Source organism: Bubalus bubalis, chromosome 12 (assembly GCF_019923935.1).
Source record: "Bubalus bubalis isolate 160015118507 breed Murrah chromosome 12, NDDB_SH_1, whole genome shotgun sequence".
NCBI classification, from domain to species: domain Eukaryota; kingdom Metazoa; phylum Chordata; class Mammalia; order Artiodactyla; family Bovidae; genus Bubalus; species Bubalus bubalis.
In genome coordinates, this window is record NC_059168.1 from 3356375 (window position 1) to 3380836 (window position 24462).

The 24462-nt window shown below is 41.4% G+C and overlaps 1 protein-coding gene across 5 annotated transcripts in view; it reads left to right on the top strand.

The window, feature by feature from the left end:
- The window catches only part of VWA3B (von Willebrand factor A domain containing 3B), a 169272-nt gene that overhangs the window by 55780 nt on the left and 89030 nt on the right, over window positions 1–24462 (top strand). For all 5 annotated transcript variants that reach the window (XM_025260668.3, XM_025260670.3, XM_025260669.3 and 2 more), the window contains 5 exons: window positions 2297–2475; window positions 9763–9917; window positions 14986–15124; window positions 16188–16319; window positions 23612–23710. In XM_025260668.3, coding sequence (XP_025116453.3) covers window positions 2297–2475; window positions 9763–9917; window positions 14986–15124; window positions 16188–16319; window positions 23612–23710 — 704 coding nt within the window. The remainder of the gene's footprint in view (window positions 1–2296; window positions 2476–9762; window positions 9918–14985; window positions 15125–16187; window positions 16320–23611; window positions 23711–24462) is intronic.

Sequence of the window (24462 nt, forward strand, 5' to 3'; positions counted from 1 at the left end):
AAATGTGAATACTTTGGTCACCTGATGTGAAGAGCAAACTCATTGGAAAAGACCCTGATGCTGGGAAAAATTGAAGGCAGGAGAAGGGGATGACAGAGAATGAGATGGTTGGATGGCATCATCGACTCAATGGACATGAGTTTGAGCAAGCTCCAGGAGATGGTGAAGGACAGGGAAGGCTGGCGTGCTGCAGTCCAGGGGTCGCAAAGACTTGGACATGACTGAGTGACTTAACAACAACAACAACAAAAGGATTTCTCCAAGGAACTTGACCCTACTCACCAAAATGGCTCCAGTCTCTTTAGGCTATTTCCCTGTGATGCAGGAGAACCTCAGGATCTTCCCAAAGCTCTGGGAAAATTCTGATTTCAGCCCCCTGTTCGGGGTGAAAAGACACTTTATGAACCATATAGAAACCAACTGCTGGCATTGGGGATGGTGCCCAAAGGGGCTTTTGATGCCAGATGGGATTAAAATTCAAAAGCCAAAATCAAGCTTCTTTGAGAAGTTCCAGCCCCAGTAGGTTTCAGAGTTAATTTTCTAAAAGTTGTTCTATTAGAATTTGAGGACAAGTATAACATGAAGGGACAGAGCCTTCATGTATCATTGAAAAATAATTGACTCTCAAGCATTTTATTTCTTCATATAGTATTCTAGTTATATGTCTCCTTAGATATAGTAGTGGGTAACTATGGGCAATATTTTTATTTCCCCAACATTGAATGCTACTTTTTAATTAGAAGTATAATTTAAGTCTGGTAGAAGCATAAATGATGGGATGACCAAATCTTAATTTAGAAAGCTCTCTTCCTCTTACCCTAGTGCTTGGCTAAACACCTAGGGAACTTTGAAAATCTCAATGTCCAGATCAGTTAAAACAGAATCTAATGCATGGTGTGTGTGGGGGCAGGCATCAGAGAATTCCAGTGTGCAGAGTTGAGAATGGCTGATCCAAGTGAGTAACTGTAGGGCTACTACTACTACTAAGTCACTTAAGTCATGTCCGACTCTATGCGACCCCATGGACTGCAGCCTACCAGACTCCTCCATCCATGGGATTTTTCCGGGCAAGAGTACTGGAGTGGGTTGCCATTTCCTTCTCCAAAACTGTAGGGCTAGTGGACCTAATATGTGGTAGTGCCTGTTTTAAAAACCACCTCTCTGCCTAGCACCTTCTCCCAGTCCTCCCTAGGTCCCACTAGGGGTAAAAGCTCAGGGTCCTCTCTGCCTTCCATCCAAGGGCATGTAGAGAAATGTTATCAGCCCCTCTCTGGAATAAGAAAGCCCTCATTTGTAGCATCCACTGATTTTCACATTTTGTAAATGCTTCCAGCTTGGTCACTTTCATCATGTGCCACCACTGAGCATGGAGTCTGGAAGAAAGGGGTACAGTTAGCTCTCGGGCCAGCTTAAGACACCCATGCCTCCTCTATGCCCACCCTCAGATACCCCACTCTTCCTTAGGTGGTGGTAGGGTTTCTGAGCACATTTTAAGTACTTTGCTGTTAGTATGATAAACTGGCTACCAAGGTGTTCTGCTCAGGAAGCATAACATCTCCTCACATTTACAGAGTACAGGTAAGCTTTGGAAAACAGCAAGGGAATGTGCCCAAGGCTAAGGATATTCAGGCAATTGACCTTCTTTCTAGACTTGATCCTATGAGCCTGAGGTGAGTCACAGACACAGCTTCAGGCACCTGAGCTGACAGGAGGTTCCTGAGCCTGTACTGTTGAGAGCCAGGCTCTGAATCAGGGATAAATCCACCATGTTAACACAGGAGTTCCTGCCCCTCCTTCTCCTTCTTCATTACAACACACTTTCACATAACTTTTCATATTGAATAACTTCAACCTGCTTAGAAAGGCCAAGCAGATGCCATCTGCAGGTGAAGAATTCTATTGATGCTCAGAGAGTTTAAGTGGGGTGACTCACCCAAGTTTGAGCAACTTTCCCAAGCTAGTAAGTAATGGAGCCAGGACTTGAACCCAGAGCTCTGACCCCAAGTCTAATGCTCTTCTGACACCTTGCCTTGTCTGTCAGCCACCTCCGCCCACGCATGGGTCCAGGCAACTTAGGTAATGGAGGAAGTGAAATGAAAAGTAGCAGGTTCCTGCCTTCCAGTCTTGTGAACTAGTTCTCTGCTAGTCCTGCTTTTGGAAAGTGTGCCTTCTGCAACAAATGTGAGCTAACAAGGAATATGTTTCAGCTTGGGAAAAATACTAAGTTGAGGATGACATATGAAAGTCTTGTGTAATATAAATGTCTGATGAACTGTGATTCCACAACTGCAATTAGGAGCACATGAGTCAAATCCAGAGGACACCTGGGACTCAGAGAAGTGGCTTCAGAAATATGGTTTGAAAGCCCAGAAGCTGTCATTTTACAATGTCATTGCTGACTGCTCCTTCCGCCACGCTGATGGAGTTGTTGATATAAAATCCAAACCAGAGAACGAGTCGGTGCAGACCAGTGCGGTAAGTGAAGCGAACCCCTAGGTTGGGGCTGCCCTGAGTGGGGCATTGAGGACCAGGGTTGGACCCAGGGCAGGACCAAGGTTGACTGTCTGTGAAGGATACTCCTGTTCTCTGCCTTATACTTCTCTGAATGATACTTGTGGGAGTGGAGATCAAGTCTGAGAATGGCTTCTAGATATAAGTGAATTAGATAATAATTATATATATAAACCAGGAGTTGTAGATATCTAGGCATTATGTCAAAAAAACAAACCCTTTGTTTTCCCCATATTGAATGGAAGAGAGAAACTGCTGGTGAATGTTCCCCAAAGCAGGCATTTCTGCGGTCCTCTTGTATTGTCACCATCTTGAAGATACATTATTCAAATGACTTATTGTTGCTCAGTCACTAAGTTGTGTCCGACTGTTTTCGACCCCCTGGACTGTAGCATGCCAGGCTCCTCTGTCCTCCACTATCTCCTGGAGATTGCGCAAATTCATGTCCATTGAGTCAGTGATATCTCTGCTTTTTAATACACTGTCTAGGTTTGTCATAGCTTTCCTTCCAAGGAGCAGCATCTGGCTTCAGTCACTGTCCACAGTGATTTTGGACAGCAAGAAAGTAAAATCTGTCACTGCTTCCAATTTTTCCTCTTCTGTTTGCCATGGAGTGATGGGACTGGCTGCCATGATCTTAGTTTTTTGAATTCTGAGTTTCAAGCCATCTTTTTCACCCTCTTTCACCCTCATCGAGAGGCTCTTTAGTTCCTCTTTGCTTTCTGCCATTAGAATGATATCATCTGCATGTCTGAGGTTGTTAATATTTCTTCCAGCAGTCTTGATTCCAGGTTGTGATTCATCCAGCCCAGCATTTCACATGGTGTACTCTTCATGTAAGTTAAATAAGCAGGGTGACAATACACAGCCTTGACATATTCCTTTTGCAATCTTGAACCAGTCAGTTGTTCTATGTGTGGTTCCAGCTGTTGCTTTTTGACCCTCATACAGGTTTATCAGGAAGCATGTAAGGTGGTATTATATTCCCATCTCTTTTCCACCATTTGTTGTGATCCACACAGTCAAAGGCTTTAGTGTAGTCAATGAAGCTAAAGGCTTTAGTGTAGTCAGTGAAGCTAAAGGCTTTCGTGTAGTCAATGAAGTACATGTTTTACTGGAATTTCCTTGCTTTCTCCATGCTCCAACGAATGTTGGCAAGTGACTACCAGCCAGCATTTAGCGGATTTTCAATAAATATGAAATTATTTTTGCTAAGGGGTTATAGCATGGGAAGGGTCTATACTGTAAATTTCTGAAAGCTGCAGTTCCATTGTGACAATGGTTCTGAAAGAAATGTAGCTTTTCCAGGTGCCCAACTCTGGCTGGCAGTGGAAGGATAATGATCTGCAGTAGTGGCGCCTAACCTTTATTTTATTTTTTAAGCTTTTTATTTTATATTGGAGTATAACTGATGAACAATGTTGTAATCATTTCAGGTGAAGAGCAAAGTGACTCAGCCATACATATACATGTATCCATTCTCCTCCAGACTCCCCTCCCATCCAGACTGCCATATAGTATTGAGCAGAGCTCCCTGTGGTACACAGGAAGTCCTTGTTGGCTATCCATTTCAAATACAGCAGTGTGTACATGATGATCCCAAATTCCCTAACTATCCCTTCCCTCCATTCTTCCCCTCACCACCACCTTTAAGCATAAGTTCTGTTCTCGAAGTCCCTGAGTCTGTTTCTGTTTTGTAAATACATTCATTTGTATCATTTATTTGTAGATTCCACATATTAAGTGATGTCATATTATATTTCTCTTTTTCTGTCTCATTTCACTAAGTAGGACAGTTTCTAGGTTTATTCATGTTGCTGCGAATGGCATTATTTCATTCTTTTTAATGGCTGAGTAATATTCCATTATATATGTGTAAGTGGCTTCTAACCCTTAGCATGCATGAGTCACTGGGTTTGAGGCCAGGCCCAAGAATCTGCCTTTATAATAATCACCAGATGATACTGAAGCTGCCAGTCCATGGGTCACACTTTGAGAAATGCTAGTGTGTAGAACAGGACCAAGAAGGCTATCCAATGTTTAGAATTATGGAAAGACTAAAAGGTCTCCATATGAAACAGAAACATCAGGATAAAATGATTATTGTAAATTTGTAAAACTGATGGAAATCTCTTTTGCTGCTCCTGCTGCTAAGTCGTTTCAGTCGTGTCCGACTCTGTGCAACCCCATAGACGGCAGCCCACCAGGCTCCCCTGTCCCTGGGATTCTCCAGGCAAGAACACTGGAGTGGGTTGCCATTTCCTTCTCCAATGCATGAAAATGAAAAGTGAAAGGGAAGTCATTTAGTCGTGTCTGACTCTTAGTGACTCCATGGACTGCAGCATACCAGGCTCCGCCGTCCATGGGATTTTCCAGGCAAGAGTACTGGAGTGGGGTGCCATTGCCTTCTCTGGGAAATCTCTTTTAGAAGGTGGTTAAAATCCAGGTCCACACTGAGTGAGTGAAAGTCATGTCTGACTCTTTGCAACCCCATGGACTGTATAGTCCAAGGAATTCTCCAGGCCAGAATACTGGAGTGGGTAGCCTTTCCCTTCTCCAGGGGACCTTCCCAACCCAGGAATCAAACCCAGGTCTCCCACACTGCAGGCAGATTCTTTACCAGCTGAGCCACAAGGGAAGCCCAAGAATACTGGAGTGCGTGGCCTCTCCCTTCTCCAGAGGATCTTCCCAACCCAGAAATGCACTGAAATGAGAGCTAAAATGCAAGTCACAGAGCAGCCATGCCAGTCATGGCAGCCAAGCAGAGACTGCTAGGAAAGGGAATGTCATGTCCTCTATGTGTCCTCTGAGACTGTGGTTCAGTGTCAGGGTCATCACTGTAGTGTCTCTCAGTCCTACTGAGGCGAAACTCCAGTCCCTTTGACACTCCTTCTTAGGCCCTGGATTCCACATTTCCTCCCAAGGAAGCACCATTTTTCTTTGGGGCCACTTTAGCCACGTGATGTTGTTTTTGCCTTCTTACTGCTGTGTGTTTAGAATGAACTGCAAGAGGAAAATACTAAAATTGAATTATAAAAAATACAGAATTGATGCAAGAAATGTTTCCTGACTTACATGTTGGGATCCAGAGTAATTGCTACATTGCAGGGAAATCTCATTTGTGGGTTTCCTCCCCCAGCTCAGTCTTCTGATTCTGTAGATATTATTCAGTAACATTATTAGTTCAGGAAATCACACTTAATCACATTTTCATCTTTAAAATAATTAGGCCCTGAATATTGAAAAATGTAGATTCCTGTCAATTTGAACATAGCTTACTGCAAGCTCCCTATAGTGTGGTATACATAGGTCTTCTCTAATTCTGATTTTCTCCTTTTCTTTCTTGACAAATTTAAATGAAATTTTACAAGCATGGTTTGAAGAATTTGGCTTTATAAATGGGGAATCTTGCCTCAAATTTCTGATGCTAGCAAGTTCTAATATAGTAAAAGTTGAGAACAGCTTTTACAGTATAGCTACAAAATACAGTATAGCTGTAAAATGCAGTATAGCTACCCTTTGTCACCAATACTGATGGGAAAGGGACAATTTTGCTTTTAGTATTATTTGGGGCTACATATCTGAAACAGGATTTATACCTAAAATTGAGACTGATTATTTAGGGTTACCCTAGACTCCCACTGGGCAGAACCCCATAAACTTTTAACTATAAAAACTGCTTTGTAGGTAGAGAACCAGGAAATCAATACACTGAGAAATAAATGACAAAAAAGGCCTTGCTATGAAGCATTTCTAAGATGGATGAGCAGGTGAGGGGAGAAAACAAAAGTACTTTTCTAATAGGGAATTGCAGGCAAAGTCTAACAACTTAATATTTTGGGGCGCCCATGAAGTCACATTGCATTCATGGCTCCTTATGCTGCTTGAGCACAAAGCCAGCCCTGATGTTCAGAAACTCAGTCTAGTCTCATCACTTATTCCTCTAAAAAATATTTACTGAGCCTTCACTATGTACCAGGCAATGTGGTATGGTAGAAAGTATACCCGGTTTGAACGAGAAGACCCGAGTGTAAACGCTACTTCTGTTGTTCAGTTGCTAAGTCATATCCAGCTCTTTGCAGCCCCATGGACTGCAGCATGCCAGGCTTCCCTGTCCTTCACTGTCTCCCAGAGTTTGCTCAGATTTATGTCTATTGAGTGGATGATGCTACCTAACCATCTCATCCTCTGCCAACCTCTTATTTTGCCTTCAGTCTTTCCCAGCATCAGCGTCTTTTCCAGTGAGTCTGCTTTTCACATCAGGTAGCCAAAGTACTGGAACTTCGACTTTAGCCTCAGGCCTTCCAGTGATTTCCTTTAGGACTGACTGCTTTGATCTCCTTGCTTTCCAAGGGACTCTCCAGAGTCTTCTCCAGCACCACAATTTGAAGGCATCAATTCTTCGGCAGTCAGCCTTCTTTATGGTCCAACTCTCACATCCAAACATGACTGCTGGAAAAACCATGGCTTTGACTCTAAGGACCTTTGTTGGCAAAGTGATGTCTTTGCTTTTTAATATGCTGTCTATGTTGGTCATAGATTTTCTTCCAAGGAGTCTTTTTTTTAATATAAATTTATTTATTTTAATTGGAGGCTAATTACTTTACAATATTGTATTGGTTTTGCCATACATTGACATGAATCCGCCACGGGTGTACTTGTGTTCCCCATCCTGAACCCCCCTCCCAGGAGTCTTTTAATTTCATGGCTGCAGTCACCATCTGCAGTGATTTTGGAGTCCAAGAAAATAAGGTCTGTCACTGCTTCCACTGTTTCCCCATCTATTTGCCATGAAGTGATGGGACCGGATGCCATGATCTTAGTTTTTTGAATGTTGAGTTTTAAACCAGTTTCTTCACTCTCCTCTCTCACTTTCATAAGAGGTTCTTTAGTTCCTCCTCACTTTCTGCCGTTAGAGTGGCATCATTTGCATATCTGAGATTGTTGATATTTCTCCTGGCCATCGTGATTCCAACTTGTGGTTCACCTAGTTTAGTATTTTGCATGATGTACTCTTCATGGAAGTTAAATAAACAAGATAACAATATACAGCCTTGTCATACTCCTTTACCAGTTTTGAACCAGTCAGTTGTTCCATGTAAGGTTCTAACTGTATTCTGGGTTTGAATGAGAAGACCTGCGTGTAAATGCTGTTTCTGCTGCTGCTGAGTCACTTCAGTCGTGTCCGACTCTGTGCGACCCCAGAGACGGCAGCCCACCAGGCTCCCCCGTTGCTGGGATTCTCCAGGCAAGAGTACTCCAGGCAAGAAATACTGTTTGTATCAGTTACAAAATATGAGCTGTGGAACAGATAATTTAACCTGATTGATTGTCTCTACATCTGTAACATGGGTTGGTGTAAAGTCTAAATTTGAAAATCGCATATCTGAGCACCATGCCTGGCACTTTAGGAGATGCCCACTAGATGTTGCCTTCCATGTTTTCTTCATCACAAACATTGTGGGTCAGAAAGGAGCATTTATGAAATACCTACCTGCTTTATATACAAGGTAAATATTTGTGCTCTCATATCAAAGATGTGAAAATGAAGTCCCAGGGCCTCCGAGAGGTTAGATGACTTTACCTGAGATCTCCTGGCAGGTAGAGGCCAGGCTTGAATTCAGATCTGCTGGGCTCTCAACACTGGGCTTTCCCCATTTGGACATTCTGGTGCTGGACACCTGTTTTCACATAACTTTTGGTCTCATGTGTTTCCATTTGGAAATGCATGAAGCACAGTTGAGAACTGCCCCGTGACGGGGTTCAGAGTAGGGAGCACATGGTCAGACTGAGAGAGACGACGTGGTCCTCCTCCCTTCTTTGCACTGCAGTGGAGACACTATTCCCCTTCTCGCCTGCCTTGGGAGCATCAGCACTGATCCCATCACCGCTTCCACCCTGCTCCCATCAGTCATCCCTGGACCCCTGGATTCTGCCTCCCTTCTCTGAGCCCCCTCCATTCCTCCTTGACTCCTAAAATCCCTCTTGATCATTTCACAGTAGATCCATATATCAAATAACTATGTTGTACACTAAAATTATTATAATGTTAAATGTCAATTTTATCTCAATTAAAAAATTTTTGTCACTAAGAATTTACTTTAAGGCCTTTGGATGCTTCATTTTTTCACTCAGAGGACAAGCCAGGGTCATTTCCATCAGTGATTAGGTTTTACAGCATCTGCTTCCTGGCCCTCCTCCTCCTCCTGCTCCTCTAGCTTCGTCTTGCTCTTTCCCTCACTCGCTGTATTTCAGTTACACTGCCCTTCCTCAAAGTCCACAGACTTGCTTGGCAAACTCTTACCTCAGGGCTTTTGTCCTGGCTGTGTCCTCAGATTGCCCCCAGACCCTCAAATGGCCACACGCTTTGTTCCTTCAGGTGTCACTCATATTTCACCTTCTCTTTGAGGCTTCCCCTTCTAGGATTCAACTTGCCCCCACCCTTCCCCTGTCCCTTGGCATTCTCTGCTCCTTCCTCGCCTTATTTGTCTCTATAGCATTTGTCATCCTCTAATCTGCTACATGATTATTGTTTTATCATCTGGCTCTTTTCCTGGTCATGTGAGCTCCACAGAGGTAGGAATTTTGGTCTTCATTTATGGATTGTCCTGGTCCCTAGAAGAGGGCCTGGTGGAGTGGTGCTTAATGCATTTATAAGCTGGTTGGATGAGTGACAGAAACAGACCTTCTGAAAGCTCTCTGTGGGAAGCTTTTGTCTTTGACCCATTCTGTATGTCCAGGAGTGGGTGCTAGATGTGGAATGGGGTTCTCAGGTGCTTTTCTTCCTTTGGAGCCGGGAGTAACAATGGAAAGAGGCTTGGAGTGTCTCAAGTCCACCTCCTGTGGATCTCCTTGACCCTCCTGTCCTCTGTGAACTCTTTCTTCTTTGCCAAAACTTGTCCAGTCATTACTGTCTCAACCCAGGACCAGGTACTGGGTGCCTGGTACTCTGCCTTGCCACTTTCTATGTGGGTATGAATCACTGTGTGTGTTTGGTGTCTCCTTGCTGGAAACATTAGATTCTTTGGGGCACAGATGAGATTACCCATGTCTTTCTGACTGTCATTCATGACATCCAGCACAGGGCTCCGTATGGAGCAGGCTGTGGTACGTGTTTGCTTGAACCAACTATTGAATGATCTTGCAGTAGGAGTGAGGGCTAGCAGCTGTCTAAATAAGGCCGAGGCGGAGATGCCTTCGGGGCTTTCCGTTAGTTGTTTCTGAGTGGCTTCTGTCCTATCTTTTCCTCAGGAGACCAACAAGAAGACAGTCCATGCGAAATACTGCAGCAGATTCGTCCACGCTCCCTGGAAGGATGGGAGCTTGGTCCACGTCTGCATCACCAAGGAGAAGTACACGTGGTTTAGTGAAAGAATGCACGCAGTCCTGGCCCAGATCCAGAGGAGGTTGGTGTACTTGCACGAGGGTCCAGGTGGTCCAGCCTCCCTTGAAATTCAGATTTGCTTGAGTGCTTGATAAATTAAAGCTCAGTCAAGAGAAATGGCCAGTAAGCATTGTTAAGTCAGGGCTGCCATCTGACAATTTGCTGTTGGCCTGGTTGTTCATAACCAAAGGGGATATTAAGATGCAGATTCTGAGCTGCCTTGATGCCAGCGTAGATGCTGAAAAGCAGCAAAAATGTAGTTATCATGTTGCTTATGCATCACTGTAGGAAGCAAAGGAATGTTTCTGCTTTGTCTTGCATTTTTTTGTGGACCTCAGGTGAATACAAGACTGTATAACACCTCTCCTCTGTACTCTTGAATATTTTATTTCAAAGCAACTGTTACAATGCTGTGAAACATTTGAATACAATGAAATAATATATATATACATTTTAGGAATCAGCTAAAAATAATTTCATGTGCCCCCGCCCCCCGCCTCAGCCCTGCTGGTTCTTAAGATCTGGGAATGCTCATAGTCTCGTGTACTAGTGCTGTGACCTCAACATCAGCTCCATGGGGTGACCCACCTTTATGCTTTCACCTCCCCAATGCCAGCGGACAGTTCTAGACTAAGAAGACCAGGTCCACTTAGGTACATAGTCCCTAAGGTCGGATGGAGCTGGATTCTAATCCCAGTCTGCCATCTGCCGCGACCCTGGGCAAGTTAGTGTCTGTGTGTATCGGCTTTCTCATTTATAAAGTGGGAATAATAATGTCATTTACAAATGTGTTCTTTGGATTAGACTAGACACTAAATCTAGTAAGTTTAGTCCCCAGCCTGCAGTAGTCACTTGTCCGAGCTTATTCACTCTTTCCATGTTTTCTGTTATAAAGTCACAAGCTGCAAACAGCTGTCTACCCCATGTATGCTCTGCATAGCCCCAGTTTCTCAAAACCCAGCTGGACATGATTACACAGAAAAAGTAATCCTTGTGTCTGGAGTCTGCTGTGCTTAAGGTTTGGAGTTGACTCCATGAGGAGAGTAGTTTGGCTTTCAGATCTGGGGAGAAGGACACTGCTTTGACGACACCCCAGCTGGCAGCTCTGGGGTCTGTTTGTCCTCCTCCCACCAAGTGTCAATGGCTGTTGGGAAGTTTTCTCTCCCCTTTTATTTTTTGGAAGACTTCATAGAGAATTTGTGTCATCTCCCCATTAAATATTCATAGAATTCACCATTGAAGCCATCTGGGCCTGGAGTTTTTATTTCTGAGAAGATTTTTGATTTTTTATTATTTTTTAATGTTTTACTATTATCTATTCAGTTGTGGTCTTAATTGTGGCACGCAGGATCTTCAATGCTTGTTTCAGCATGCAGCACCTTTTAATTGCAGGATGCAGGGTCTTTAGTTGCGGCATGCAAGTGCTCTATTTGCAGCATAGGGGATCTAGTTCTCCGACCAGGGGTCAAACCTGGGTCTCCTGCACTGGGAGTGCAGAGTCTTAGCCACGGGAACATCAGGGAAGTCACCAAGGGAAGCATTTTTAAAATGGTGCCTTCAATTTCTTTAAATACACATACAGCTGACATTGGTCATTTCTGTCATTTTTGTTTTCTAATAAGTCTGACTAGAAATTATCCATCCTCTCAGTCTTTTCAAAGAACTGGTTTTTGGTTTCATTTTTTTTTCTCTGTAGGGTTTCCTCCTTTGAATGCCATTGATTTCTACTCTTATCTTTATTATTTCCTCCTTTTTCTTTACTTTGGGTTTAAGTTTTTAAAGATAGATGCTTAGATCACTGTTTTTGACCTTTCTTTCTAATATAAGCATTTAATTTTATAAATTTTCCTGAGTACTGCTTTAGCTATCTGTCACAGATTTCGATATGTTGTATTTCATTTCATTCACCTCAAAACATTTTATAATTCCCCTTTGATTTCTTCTTTGACCAAAAGGTCATTTAGGAATGTGTTGTTCATGTCCCAAGTATTTGTGGATTTTTCTGATAGCTTTTAATTTCACTGTGGACAGAGAAATACTGTTTTATTTCAGTTCTTATATTGAGATCTGTTTTGTGGCCCAGAATATTAAGTAAAAACTTTCTTTGGGTGGAGTGTACTTTATCTCAGCTCAAGTTTGTTGATAGTATTATTCAAATCTTCCATATTTTTACTGATTTTCTGCTTAATTGTTCTATAAATTATTGAGAGAAGAGTGCTGGAATCTCCAAGTATAGTTTTGTGTTTGTCCAGTTCTTTCTGTTCTGTCAGTTTTTTCTTCATGTATTTTGAAGCTCAGTTAGCCAGTACATGAACACTTGTGGTCATTATGTCCTCCTGATGAATCAGCTCCCTTATTATTATGAAATGTCCCTTTTTATCTTTGGTAAATTCTTTGTTGGGAATTTGCTTTGTCTAAAATCAGTATAGCTACTCTGGCTTTCTTTTGATTATTTTCTGTAGGATTTATCTTTTTTCCACCCTTTTTCATTTACCTATATGTATTGTATATTGAACTAGGCCTTTCATTGGTAGAATATATAGAGATATTATTTTTAATCCAATCTGACCATCTCTGACTTTTCATTAGAGTGTTAAGATCATTTGCATTTAATGTGATCATTGATTCGGTTGGATTTAAACTTAAAATCTTGCTATTTGTTTTCTATTTGTCCCACATGTTCTTTGTTCCCTTTTTAACTTTTTCTGCTTTCTTTTGTTGGAAGACTTTTTTATGATTCCATTTTTTCTCCACTATTGACTTATTAACTACCTCTTTGTTTTGTTTTGTTGTGATGTGACTACTTTAGCATTTACAATGTAAGTCTTTAACTTATCTCATGTGCATGCATGCTAAGTTGCTTCAGTCATGTCCAACTCTTTGTGATCCTGTGGACAATAGCCCACCATGCTCCTCTGTCCATGGGATTCTCCAGGCTAGAATACTGGAGTGGGTTGCCGTGCCTTCTTCCGGGGGATCTTCCCGACCCAAGGATGGAACCCATGTCTCCTGCAGCTCCTGCATTGCAGGCAGATTCTTTACCCCTGAGCCACCAGGAAGCCCCAACTTATCACAGTCTACCTTAAAATAATAATGTATTGCTTCATGTACATCATGAAAGTCTTCCAATTTCCATTCCCTTTAGGTATTTTCTGTTGTTCTTCTACACTTAACTTCTACTTATGCTATAAGCCCGAAATACATTATAATCTATCATCTTGTAAATAGACTCAAAATGAGAATAAATGTATTTTATACTTATTCACATGTTTGACATGTATGTTGCTCTTTACTCTTTTTGTATAGATCCAACACACGTCTGTTGGTGATGAATTACTCAGCTGTTTTAGTCTGAGAAACTCCTGAATTTACTTTTATTTTTGGAAGATATTTTTGCTAAGTATAGAATTCTAGTTTTACAGTTTTATCTCTCAGTACCTTAAAAATTTTTCTCCATTCTCTTTTGACTTGCATAATTTATGATGAGGAATCACCTATTATTCTTATGTTGTCTCTGGCTCCTTTAAAGATTTTTTTCTTTATTACTAGATTTCAGCCATTATATAATGATGTGTCTTGGTATCTTTTTTTTTTTTTTTTTTGTCTGTCTATTTGGGTTCTTTGAGCTTCTTGGATCTGTAGGTGTATTTTCATCAAAATTGGAAACGTTTGGTCATATTTCTCCAAATATTTTTCTGTCCCCTTTCCCTCCTCTTTAGTTTCTAATTACACATATGTTACACTTCTTGATATTGTTCCATGGGTGGCTTATCCTCTGTTATATTTTTTAAACCTTTTTCTCTCTGTATTTTTTTTAACTGTTTACTATGGCTATGTCTTTCTTAAAGTTCCTTATCTTTTCTTCTGCTACTGTCTACTTTACTATTAATAGCATACAGTATATTTTTCCTCAGGGGATTTTTTTTTATGTCTTCCCTTCCTCTCCTCACTCCATTCCTACTTTATCTTCTTGAACATATGAGTTATGTTTATAATAGCTGTGTAGCATCCTTTTTAGAGAATTCTATCATCTGTGTCATTTTGAGGTCTGTTTCTGTTGATCTGTTTTTCTTCTGATTATGAATCATACTTTCCTGCTTTTCTGTGTGCCTGATAATTTTCTACTGGATGCTAGACATTTTGAATGTAACATTATTGGGAACTGGATTTTGTTATATTTTTAAAATGTGTGTTAGGTGATGCATATAAGTTACTTGGGGTGCAGTTAAGTTACTCTGGGACTTGCTTTTAAGTTATGTTAGCATAGTGCTAACAAGGAGGCATTTTAGTCCAGGATTCATTTGGTCCTATTACTAAAGCAATACCCTTGTGAGGACTCTACTTGGTGCCACATACCTTATGGAGGCCTTTCCACTCTGACTGCTTGGAAGATGAGCTATTCCCAGGCCTATGTAAGCTCTGAGGGATTGGCCCAGCTATTCCTTTTTTGGTGATTTATTCTCTGATTTCAGTAGTTTTTTCACATACATGCACTGATTGTAACTTAGCCAAAATCTCTAGAGAATCCTCCTGCAGACCTCTGGAGCACATTCTGTCCTTTTCTGTCTCTCTTTCCATCATTCCCCAACCCACTTTCTCTCCTTTGCAGCACTCTCTTCAGTGTTTTGCCCTATAAAGTCTAGTTGTTGGGGCTTGCTGAACTGTGAACTCAATTTCAAGTATTTTTATGTCTGCCCTGCCCGCTCTTCCAGACTTTGCCTGCACCATGAACTTCCTGAATCATTTACATCTGTGATGGGACCCTGAGCGTGGACCACATAAGTAGTCCTGCTTACAAAAGTGGCACTTGATTCTATCCATAAGCTTCATTGAAGCTTCAGGAATGTGCTGGCATTACTAGCTTGACTACAGTCACCAGGGTTAGAAGAATAAATGGTGTGAAGTCATAACTAAAGGCCTCAAAATATCAGATGACAGGAAGTAATTTACTTTTTTGGCTTTGAAGCCCAGTATTGGATTTATTTTTCTGTCCTATTGATTTTCCTCTGTAGACGTATCATAAAGTTCTTAGGAAGATGCTCTCAGTGCCACAGGCTCTAACCATTCACTTTCAACTATTTCCTCCCCAGGATTAAATGGTTACAGGATGGGAGTCAAGGCCTCTTTGGAAAAGTGCCTAGTGATTGTGTCTACATTCTCATTGACACGTCTCACTCAATGACAGGGAAACTGGACCTGGTGAAGAACAAGGTCATCCAGCTCATACAGGTGAGATGGTGCTGTAGGCCTCAGGCACCTGGGCACCTGTGCATCATGAGTACATCTCCACCAGTCATGACCTGCAGTGGTTATGAGAGATGCTCAGCCCAGCTTTGTACTTAAAAACCCACAGGAAAGCCACTTCAGAAAAAGGATCCTTTTTGCCAGTGCGAGTCATCCGTTCTTTGCAAGTAGATCCTTGGGTCAGTGGGTCCTTCCTATAACATACAGGCTGTTAGGTGAATCTCTGTGTCCATCATTCCAGGTCTGCTCTATCCTGAAATCTGTGGCGTGCACATGCCTTCATTATTTTCCAGATACTCTTCAGCTGGGCATGTTTATTCCAAATTTCCAATGAGTGTTAGGGATGCTGCGTGTACTGGCCCCAGAACTGACGTGTCGGGGGAGGGCAGGCTGTTGGTCAGGAGCGTCTGGTCCTTATTCCACCTGTGCCACCTCTGAGTTGCACAACCTGAAGCAGGTTGCTAACACTCCCTGCCTCCTAGTTTGCACACCTATAAATGGGTGTCAGAGTACTGTCATGAGTTGGTGGTATTCAAGTGAGTATGCACCATAGAAAACAATCACAGGGAGTGTTTGACAAATACAAAACACAATTTTTAATTTGATGAACTTCTACTGGAGAAATATGGGCTGATGGAAGGCAAGTGAACAAATCTGCAACTGTAATAATAGCCTTGCCAAAAAGTGATGACACCATTTTGTATTTCTTTTTTTCTTTAAGCATGTTGCATTTAGTGTACATATTCAGTATATCATTAATGTCAATATTAAAGAAAATAATGTAATATTTTATATATATATAAATTTATTACATATATCTGATATATGGTCATACATATATACATTTGTAAAGGTTTAATGTCCAAACTGTATGTAAATTTTATTTAAATACCTCTTGTACTAGATTTTTTTCTATTGAATGTAATTTTTAGCTTCTACAACTGAAAAAAGAAATCATAGTGATTAAAATGTATCAAGCAATGACCTGTCCTAATCCCTTCTCACATTTGAATGATTTTTATTGCTAAATAATAATTATCCCTTACAGGAACAGTTGAAACATAAAAAGAAATTCAATTTTGTGCAGTTTGATGCTCAAGCCAGTGCTTGGCAGGAAAAACTTGTTGAAATCAATGAGGATAATCTGAAAGGGGCCCAGGCCTGGATTAGAGACATTAAGGTAAGAAGGAGGCTGGGTCTGGGAGGAGAAAAGAGATCAGGATAGAAATGCTTAAGAAACTGCTTTGAACTCCAAGGATGGCCATGGCTTCACATAGACATTTGTTTTACTTACCAAGGTCGTGTTGATCCAGTCTTTTTAGTCGATATCTAACCTTTAGATAGGCTTCTACTGACAACACTGCTCTCAGCCTGTTTATGAAAACAAATTTCAAAATATAGTTTTTTTACTTAAACATTCATATTTGTTTCTTCTTAGACTTCTTCCTTGTTTCAAATGATATATTACAGCTATTTTAAACAGTGGATTTTGTTCAAAAGTAATGAACTTGTGGAAATACACAGTATAATGTGAGTGGTTAGGGCTGAAAGCCAGGACAGAGATAGGGCAGCAGGGTGTAATGAAAAGGTAAAATCACTTCTTCAGGGGTCTATTTTACTTGGAGAACTTTATATCTACACAGACTACTGGGAAGAATTTCCCTTTTCTCAAGTTTTCTGTTGTCTTGAACTTACCTTCATTTTAAAAGTTCTTTTTTTAGAATCACATAGCATTCCACATATTTAAGATATACTAAAATTGAGACCAAGGACTATTCTTAAAAAGTCAAATATGGATCATGCTGCTGCTGCTGCTAAGTTGCCTCAGTCATGTCCGACTCTGTGCGACCCCATAGACGGAAGCCCACCAGGCTCCCCGTCCTTGGGGTTCTCCAGGCAAGAATACTGGAGTGGGTTGCCAGTTCCTTCTCCAGTGCATGAAAGCGAAAAGTGAAAGGGAAGTTGCTCAGTCGTGTCCGACTCTTAGCGACCCCATGGACTGCAGCCTACCAGGCTCCTCCACCCATGGGATTTTCCAGGCAAGAGTACTGGAGTGGGGTGCCATTGCCTTCTCCGAAATATGGATCATAAATAACTTTAAAATGATTCATTGCCTGAATTAGAGTTCCAGATTTGACAGGAAGCTACACATGGCCATTAGTGGAGCTCCCTGAGTATTAATGAGCAGGGTTTGCACTACCATTGTAATGTTCTGGAGTTCCTTTGGGATTCTTTTTTTTAATGAGAGGAAGGGGACTTCCCTGGTGGTTCAGTGGTGAAGAATCCACCTGCCAAAGGGACGTGGGTTCAATCCCTGATCCAGGAAGATGCCACATGCTGCGGGACAGCTCAGCCCCTGTGCCACAACTACTGAACTCAAGCTCTAGAGCCCATGATGCTCAGCAAGAGAAGCCACTGCTATGAGAGGCCTGTGCACCACAGCAGAGAGAGCCCCCACTCTCCACAGCTAGAGAAAGCCCATGCACAGCAACAGGGCAGCTGAAATAAGTAAATGAATAAATTAACAGTTTCTCTTTTTAAAATGAGAGGAGGGCCAATTTCCTGGTGGTCCAGTGGTTAGGACTCTGTGCTTTCACTGCCAAGGGCCTAGATTGGATCCCTGGTTGGGGAACTAGATGCCACAGGCCATGCACCACAACAAAAATAAATAAAGTTATTTAAATAAATAAATAATGAGAGGAGGAAATCTGTTCTATAAGGAATAATGTCTGTAACATTTTGTCCTAACTGGCCACCATATGCTGGAAAAGAGTATTAAATTCATTCTCAGCTTGTTAAACATCCAGGATTATCCATTGAAGTTTCTTTTATGACTCTAGGTAACGGGAAACGTCTTAATTCAGAGCGTGCTAATTTAGAGTTTGTGATAACAGGATGTTATATATGTACTCTCATTGGATAAAAACATTAGCAGGTTCCTCTTTATATAAAAATCACTAAAGAATAGAATCAGTCTCATCTAAATGGCTAAAAATATGTCAGATCATTTTTTACACTGTGATTCTGTTCTCTTCAGAAACCTTTACTGAAGTACCTTTGCTTGCTTGCTGAATGTGTAAAATTCATTTTCAAGAACACCAGATTCCTCTATTAGTCTTTGGACTGATTTGGTCCAGAAATCAACCAAGTCAGTTCGGGACACTACCCAGGTGTTCTGAATGTGCTGTGTGCTGATATCACCGAGCTGTGGTCAGCTGGCATAGGTCAGAGAATTTATAAAATTTCAGTTATTGTATTTTTAAGTTCTAAAAGTTCCATTTGGTTCTCCTTCATGTCTTTTATTTTTTTCATGAGACTTTCTATTTCTTTGCTGATGTTTTTTAGTTTTCATTTGTTTTAAGATCGTTGGTCATTTCTAGTTGAAGCATTTTTTTTCACAGCTGCTCTAAAATCTTTATCAAATAATTCTAACATCTCTGTCTTCTTGCTGTTGCTATCATCTTTTTCATTTCAGGTTGAGAGCTTCCTGGTTCTTGGTATGAAGGAGTGTTTATCAACTGAATCCTAGACATTTTTGTCTTATGTTTATGAGACTCTGGATATTATTCTAACCTCCTATTTAGTCTACGTTGTCTTGACACTGCTCTCTCAGGGGTGTAGTAGGTGGCCCCTGCCTCATACTTCTGGGTGCAGGTTGAAATTCAGGTTCCCCACTGGAACTCTGTTGAAACCTGATGGGGAGAAACACCTTTTCACTGCTAAGTGGTAATGGACATCATTGAGCAGGGAGGACATGTTACAGTTGGTGGGGATGAAAGTCCCAGCTCACTACCTGGCTTTCTTAGCTATCACACTGGGAGAGTGTTAGGTCATTTATTTATCCTACTTGATGTTATCTGACCTTCTTGGGTCCATGGGGTTATATCTGTCATTGTTTTTGGGAAATTCTCAACCATTATTTTTTCAAATATTTCTTCTACCCTCTTTTTCCCTTTTCTGCTTTGTTTCCAATTAAGCATATACCAGACCATTTGCTCCACAGCTCTGTGATGCTCTTTTCTGTTTTGTTCTTTTTCCTCTTTGCATTTAATTTTAGATAATTTCTATTGCTCTATATTCATGTTCACTAATTCTTTCCTTGGCTATTTTGAACTTACAGTCATTCCTCTATATCTACAGGTTCCTTATTCATGGATTCAACCAACCCCAGATGGATTTTTTAATTCCAGAAAGTTTCTTTTTTTAATATAAATTTATTTATTTTAATTAGAGGCTAATTACTTTACAATATTGTATTGGTTTTGCCATACATTGACATGAATCCGCCATGGGTGTACACGTGTTCCCCATCCTGAACCCTTTCCCACCTCCCTCCCCATCCCATCCCTCTGGGTCATCCCAGTGCACCAGCCCCGAGCACCCTGTATCATGCATCGAACCTGGACTGGCGATTCGTTTCACATATGATAATATACATGTTTCAATGCCATTCTCCCAAACCATCCCACCCTTGCCCTCTCCCACAGAGTCCAAAAGACTGTTCTATACATCTGTGTCTCTTTTGCTGTCTCGCATACAGGGTTATCCTTACCATCTTTCTAAATTCCATATATATGCGTTATTATACTGTATTGGTGTTTTTCTTTCTGGCTTACTTCACTCTGTATAATAGGCTCCAGTTTCATGCACCTCATTTGAACTGATTCAAATGTATTCTTTTTAATGGCTGAGTAATACTCCATTGTGTATATGTACCACAGCTTTCTTATCCATTCATCTGCTGATGGACATCTAGGTTGCTTCCATGTCCTGGCTATTATAAACAGTGCTGCGATGAACATTGGGGTACATGTGTCTCTTTCAATTCTGGTTTCCTCGGTCTGTATGCCCAGTAGTGGGATTGCTGGGTCATAAGGCAGTTCTATTTCCAGTTTTCGAAGGAATCTCCACACTGTTCTCCATAGTGGCTGAACTAGTTTGCATTCCCACCAATAGTGTAAGAGGGTTCCTTTTCTCTACACCTTCTCTACATTTATTGTTTGTAGACTTTTTGATAGCAGCCATTCTGACTGGTGTGAAATGGTACCTCATTGTGGTTTTGATTTGCATTTCTCTGATAATGAGTAATGTTGAGCATCTTTTCATGTGTTTGTTAGCCATCTGTATATCTTCTTTGGAGAAATATCTGTTTAATTCTTTGGCCCATTTTTTCATTGGATCGTTTATTTTTCTGGAATTGAGCTGCAGGAGTTGCTTGTATATTTTTGAGACTAGTTCTTTGTCAGTTGCTTCATTTGCTATTATTTTCTCCCATTCTGAAGGCTGTCTTTTCACCTTGCTTATAGTTTCCTTTGTTGTGCAGAAGCTTTTAATTTTAATTAGGTCCCATTTGTTTATTTTTGCTTTTATTTCCAATATTCTGGGAGGTGGGTCATAGAGGATCCTGCTGTGATTTATGTCGGAGAGTGTTTTCAAAAAGCAAAGCTCGAATTTGCTGCATACTGGCAACCATTTACATACATTTAAACTGTATTAGATATTACATATAATCTAGAGAAGATTTAAAGTAGATGGGAGGATGTATATTAGTTATATGCAAACACCATGTCATTTTATTTAACAGACTTGAGCATCTGCAGATTTTGGTATCTATGGGAGAAAGGGTCCTGGACCAATCCCTGTTGATATATAGAGACAACTGCACTTTGAACTCTTTGAAAGATTTCTTCATATTCCTATTGCATTTTTGTTTATTTTTAAATTTATTTATTTTTATTTATTGGGCTGTGTCAGGTCTTATTGCAGCACACAGGATCTTCATTGTGTCATGAATGCATGCATGAATGCAGTCTCCATTGCATCAAGTCTTCAGTTGCAGTCCACAGACTCTGGGTGTGATGCCTGGGCTGTGGAGCACGCTGGCTTAGTAGTTGTGCCTTGGGGGCTCAGTTGCTCCCTGCCATTTGGGATCTTGTTCCCCAAACAGGAATCAAACTTGTTTCCCTGCATTGCAAGGTGGATTCTTAACCACTAGATCACCAGGGAAGTCCCCTTACTGTGTTTTTCATTATTAGCATTTCCATTCTGCTATTTCTTAAGGTTTCCATCTCTGCTGAAATTACCTACCTAGTGTTGAATGTTGTTCACCTTTGCCATTAGAGATTTTAGTGTATGAATCACAGTTATTTTAAATTTTCTGTCAGATGGTTTTAGCATCTGTGTCACATCTGAGTTTGTTTCTGAGGAGTACTTTTGTCTCTTGATAGTATGTTGTATATTCTATGTGATATGCTTATTTTTTGCTAAAGCTGAAGCTCCAATACATTGGCCATGTGATATGAAGAGCCAACTCATTGGCAAAGACCCTGATGCTGGGAAAGATTGAAGGCAGGAGAAGGGGGTGACATAGATGGTTGAATGGCATCATGGACTCAATGGACAGTGTTTGAGAAAACTCCAGGAGATAGTGAAGGACAGGGAAGCCTAGAGTGTTTCAGTACATGGGATTGCAGAATTAGACATGCCTTAGCAGCTGAGCAATGAACAACACATTTTTTGTTAAGAGCTGGACATCATAGAGCTGCAGTATATAGAGACTGAGATAAATATTTTTTATGCCTGGAAAAGAGCATGCCTTTCTTTTGTGGGATGGGTTAGTGAAGTGAAGTGAAGTGAAGTCGCTCAGTCGTGTCCTACTCTTTGTGACCCCATGGACTGTAGCCCACCAGGCTCCTCCCTCCATGGGATTCTCCAGGCAAGAGTACTGGAGTGGGTTGCCATTTCCTTCTCCAGTGGGGTGGGTTAAATTGATCTAATTAAGAGCTGGACTGGGTTTGAGGTTGGTCTGTTTGCACCATAGCCCTCACATTATTGTAGTGATGCTTTGTGTTAGGGTGACAGATGATGTACCAGAAGGTTGTCTGCTCCACCCTCAGCTTTTGATTTTTCCCTTTACACTGGGCTTCAGAGAGAACTTTTCTCTTGCAGGTTGCTTGTTAGTTGATGTTTCTAGGGGAGTAACAGGGATGGGTATTTTCTGAATAAGCCTCAGTGTTAGTCGGGCCTGGTGTCCAGGAGTCTCAGGGGTGTGGCTTTGTCAGTATCTCTGAGCCCAGAATGTAGCCCTGCTCCTTCTGCAGGTGTAGGGGCTTTGTTGTTTCCTCTTCCATTCCTCAGCCTTCTGGGTTTTGACCAGCACCCTGAGGATGAGTATGTTCGTTACTGCCCTTTACCACACACACACACACACACACACACACACACAAGCTTTTGTTCTGCAGGGAAGAGAGAGAACAGGGTCTCTGTGGATGTTCCTGTGTCACTGAATCTCTCCCTCAGTTCTGCCCTATGAAGGAGATTTTCTCTAGGCTCTCTCAGTCTATCCTGTGAATACCCTTTGGAGTTTGTGGTGAAACAGTCTTCAAGACAGCACTGATGCCAGGCTTCCCTGGCATTCCACTGGTTAAGAATCTGCCTTCCAATGAAGGAGATACCAGTTTGATCCCTGGTCCAGGAAGATCCCAGATGCCATGGGGCAAGTAAGCCCATGCACGATGACTACCGCAGCCCATTCATCCTAGAGCTTGTGCTTCCAAGAGAAGCCACCGCAATGAGAATGCACTGCAACTAGAGAAAGCCGGCATGCAGCAACAAAGACTCAGCACAGCCGGGTGTGAATAAATAAATAAAACTGAATAAATAATGAGTAAAGACAACTTTAAAAAGAAAAAAAGAACACTGATGCCCCCATATTGTGATCTCTTGCCAATATATACCCGCAGCTTCTGCTGGTTCACCAGCCACCCCAACCCAGCTCTCCTTCAGTGTCTGGCTGCATCCTGTCCCAGGAGCCAGGGCTTGCATCTCACCGGACTCTCCAGATGCCCACCTATCCCCAGATTTGGGGCCAGTTGGTTGCCCTGTGATCTGAGCTCTCTCATGAATGTAACAAAAGTCACATACTTGCTGTTTGTCTGGCTCTTTTTTATTGTGGAGTGACAGTTCTCTCCATCCCTGGACAGAGCTGCAGGAATTTTAGTTTTACAGCTTTCTGTACCTCCAGATTGCCCATGACACCACACTTGTGTTTGCTGAATATTGGGTGTCATGAATCAATCCTGGCTGAAAACAAACACGGTCCCCACCCGGGTGTATTCAGGCTGTGTGTTTAAGCCATGCTGACAGCTGAATGAACAGTAACTGAGTTAGTGCCTCCCACAGAAACACACAAAGATAAAATTGAATTAAGAGCTCTGTCAATAGGACAGGAAATCCATTGTCCCAGCTTCTAGCTCTCCTGGGACTATCCGCATAGACACTTTTATGATACATCCAAGGATTCAACTTCTTGAATTCCTGGACTGAAATCATTATCTCAATATAATTTAAATTTATCTTTTATTTCACAAATACCTTCTTTTTTTTTAGAGGCAGGGAATAACACTTGTTTGTGAGCTCTTTTTTTGAGATTGAAGTATACACTTGATATGTCTCTCTCTCTCTTTTCTGTAGATTGGAAGTTCCACAAACACCCTGAGTGCCCTGCAAATTGCTTTTGCTGATGAAGAAACACAAGTAATCTACCTTTTGACAGATGGGAGACCTGATCAGGTACTTATCAAAGTTGGGAACAAAGACAGACTCACTAATCCCCTGAAAGTGAGAGCTGAGAGTGGGAATTGGGGGACCTTTTTCATTGTCACCAAAAAGCTGTTGACAGATGCTTGCTTGACTTAGGGACCCAGAAGTGAGGTAAAACAAACACATCCACACTGAGAAATTCCTTTGTCTACTGCAACACTGAGGAAAATTTATGTGACAGTGAGTGTTGTCTGGTTAATTTGATGCACTCCCATAGGCCTGGAGACCAACCCCATGAAAGGAAATGTCTGCCTTCCATGGAAGACTGGTTTATATTTTATTATAAACTAAGAGCAAGGATATCTTTTTGATTTTTTTTCCTTTGGGGACACTGAATCTAAACATGTCACTGCACAATGTCCTTGGTTTTACCCCTAATTTTAACTTAGTAATCATTTAAACAAAAGCATGCCTTTCTGGTGAAATGTTCTTTGTTTTGTTTAGCCTGACTGGAAAATATTTGAAAAGTTTTAGTGGAGTCTGTTCATCTTCTTTTGAGCTTTGTGAATGAAAGACTAATGCTCTGGGCATTAAATAAATATACGGATGTGCAGGCCAGTACAATGTAAATTAACCGCTGAAGTGAATTAGTATCAACTTGTTTCCTTCATTGTGAAGTGTCTGCATGTGAAGACTGCTAGGCAAATATTGTAAAATATCCTGTGTCAAACAGCCCAGGGCTTAAATACTAAAGCAACCGGATTTTACTGCAGCGTTAGATT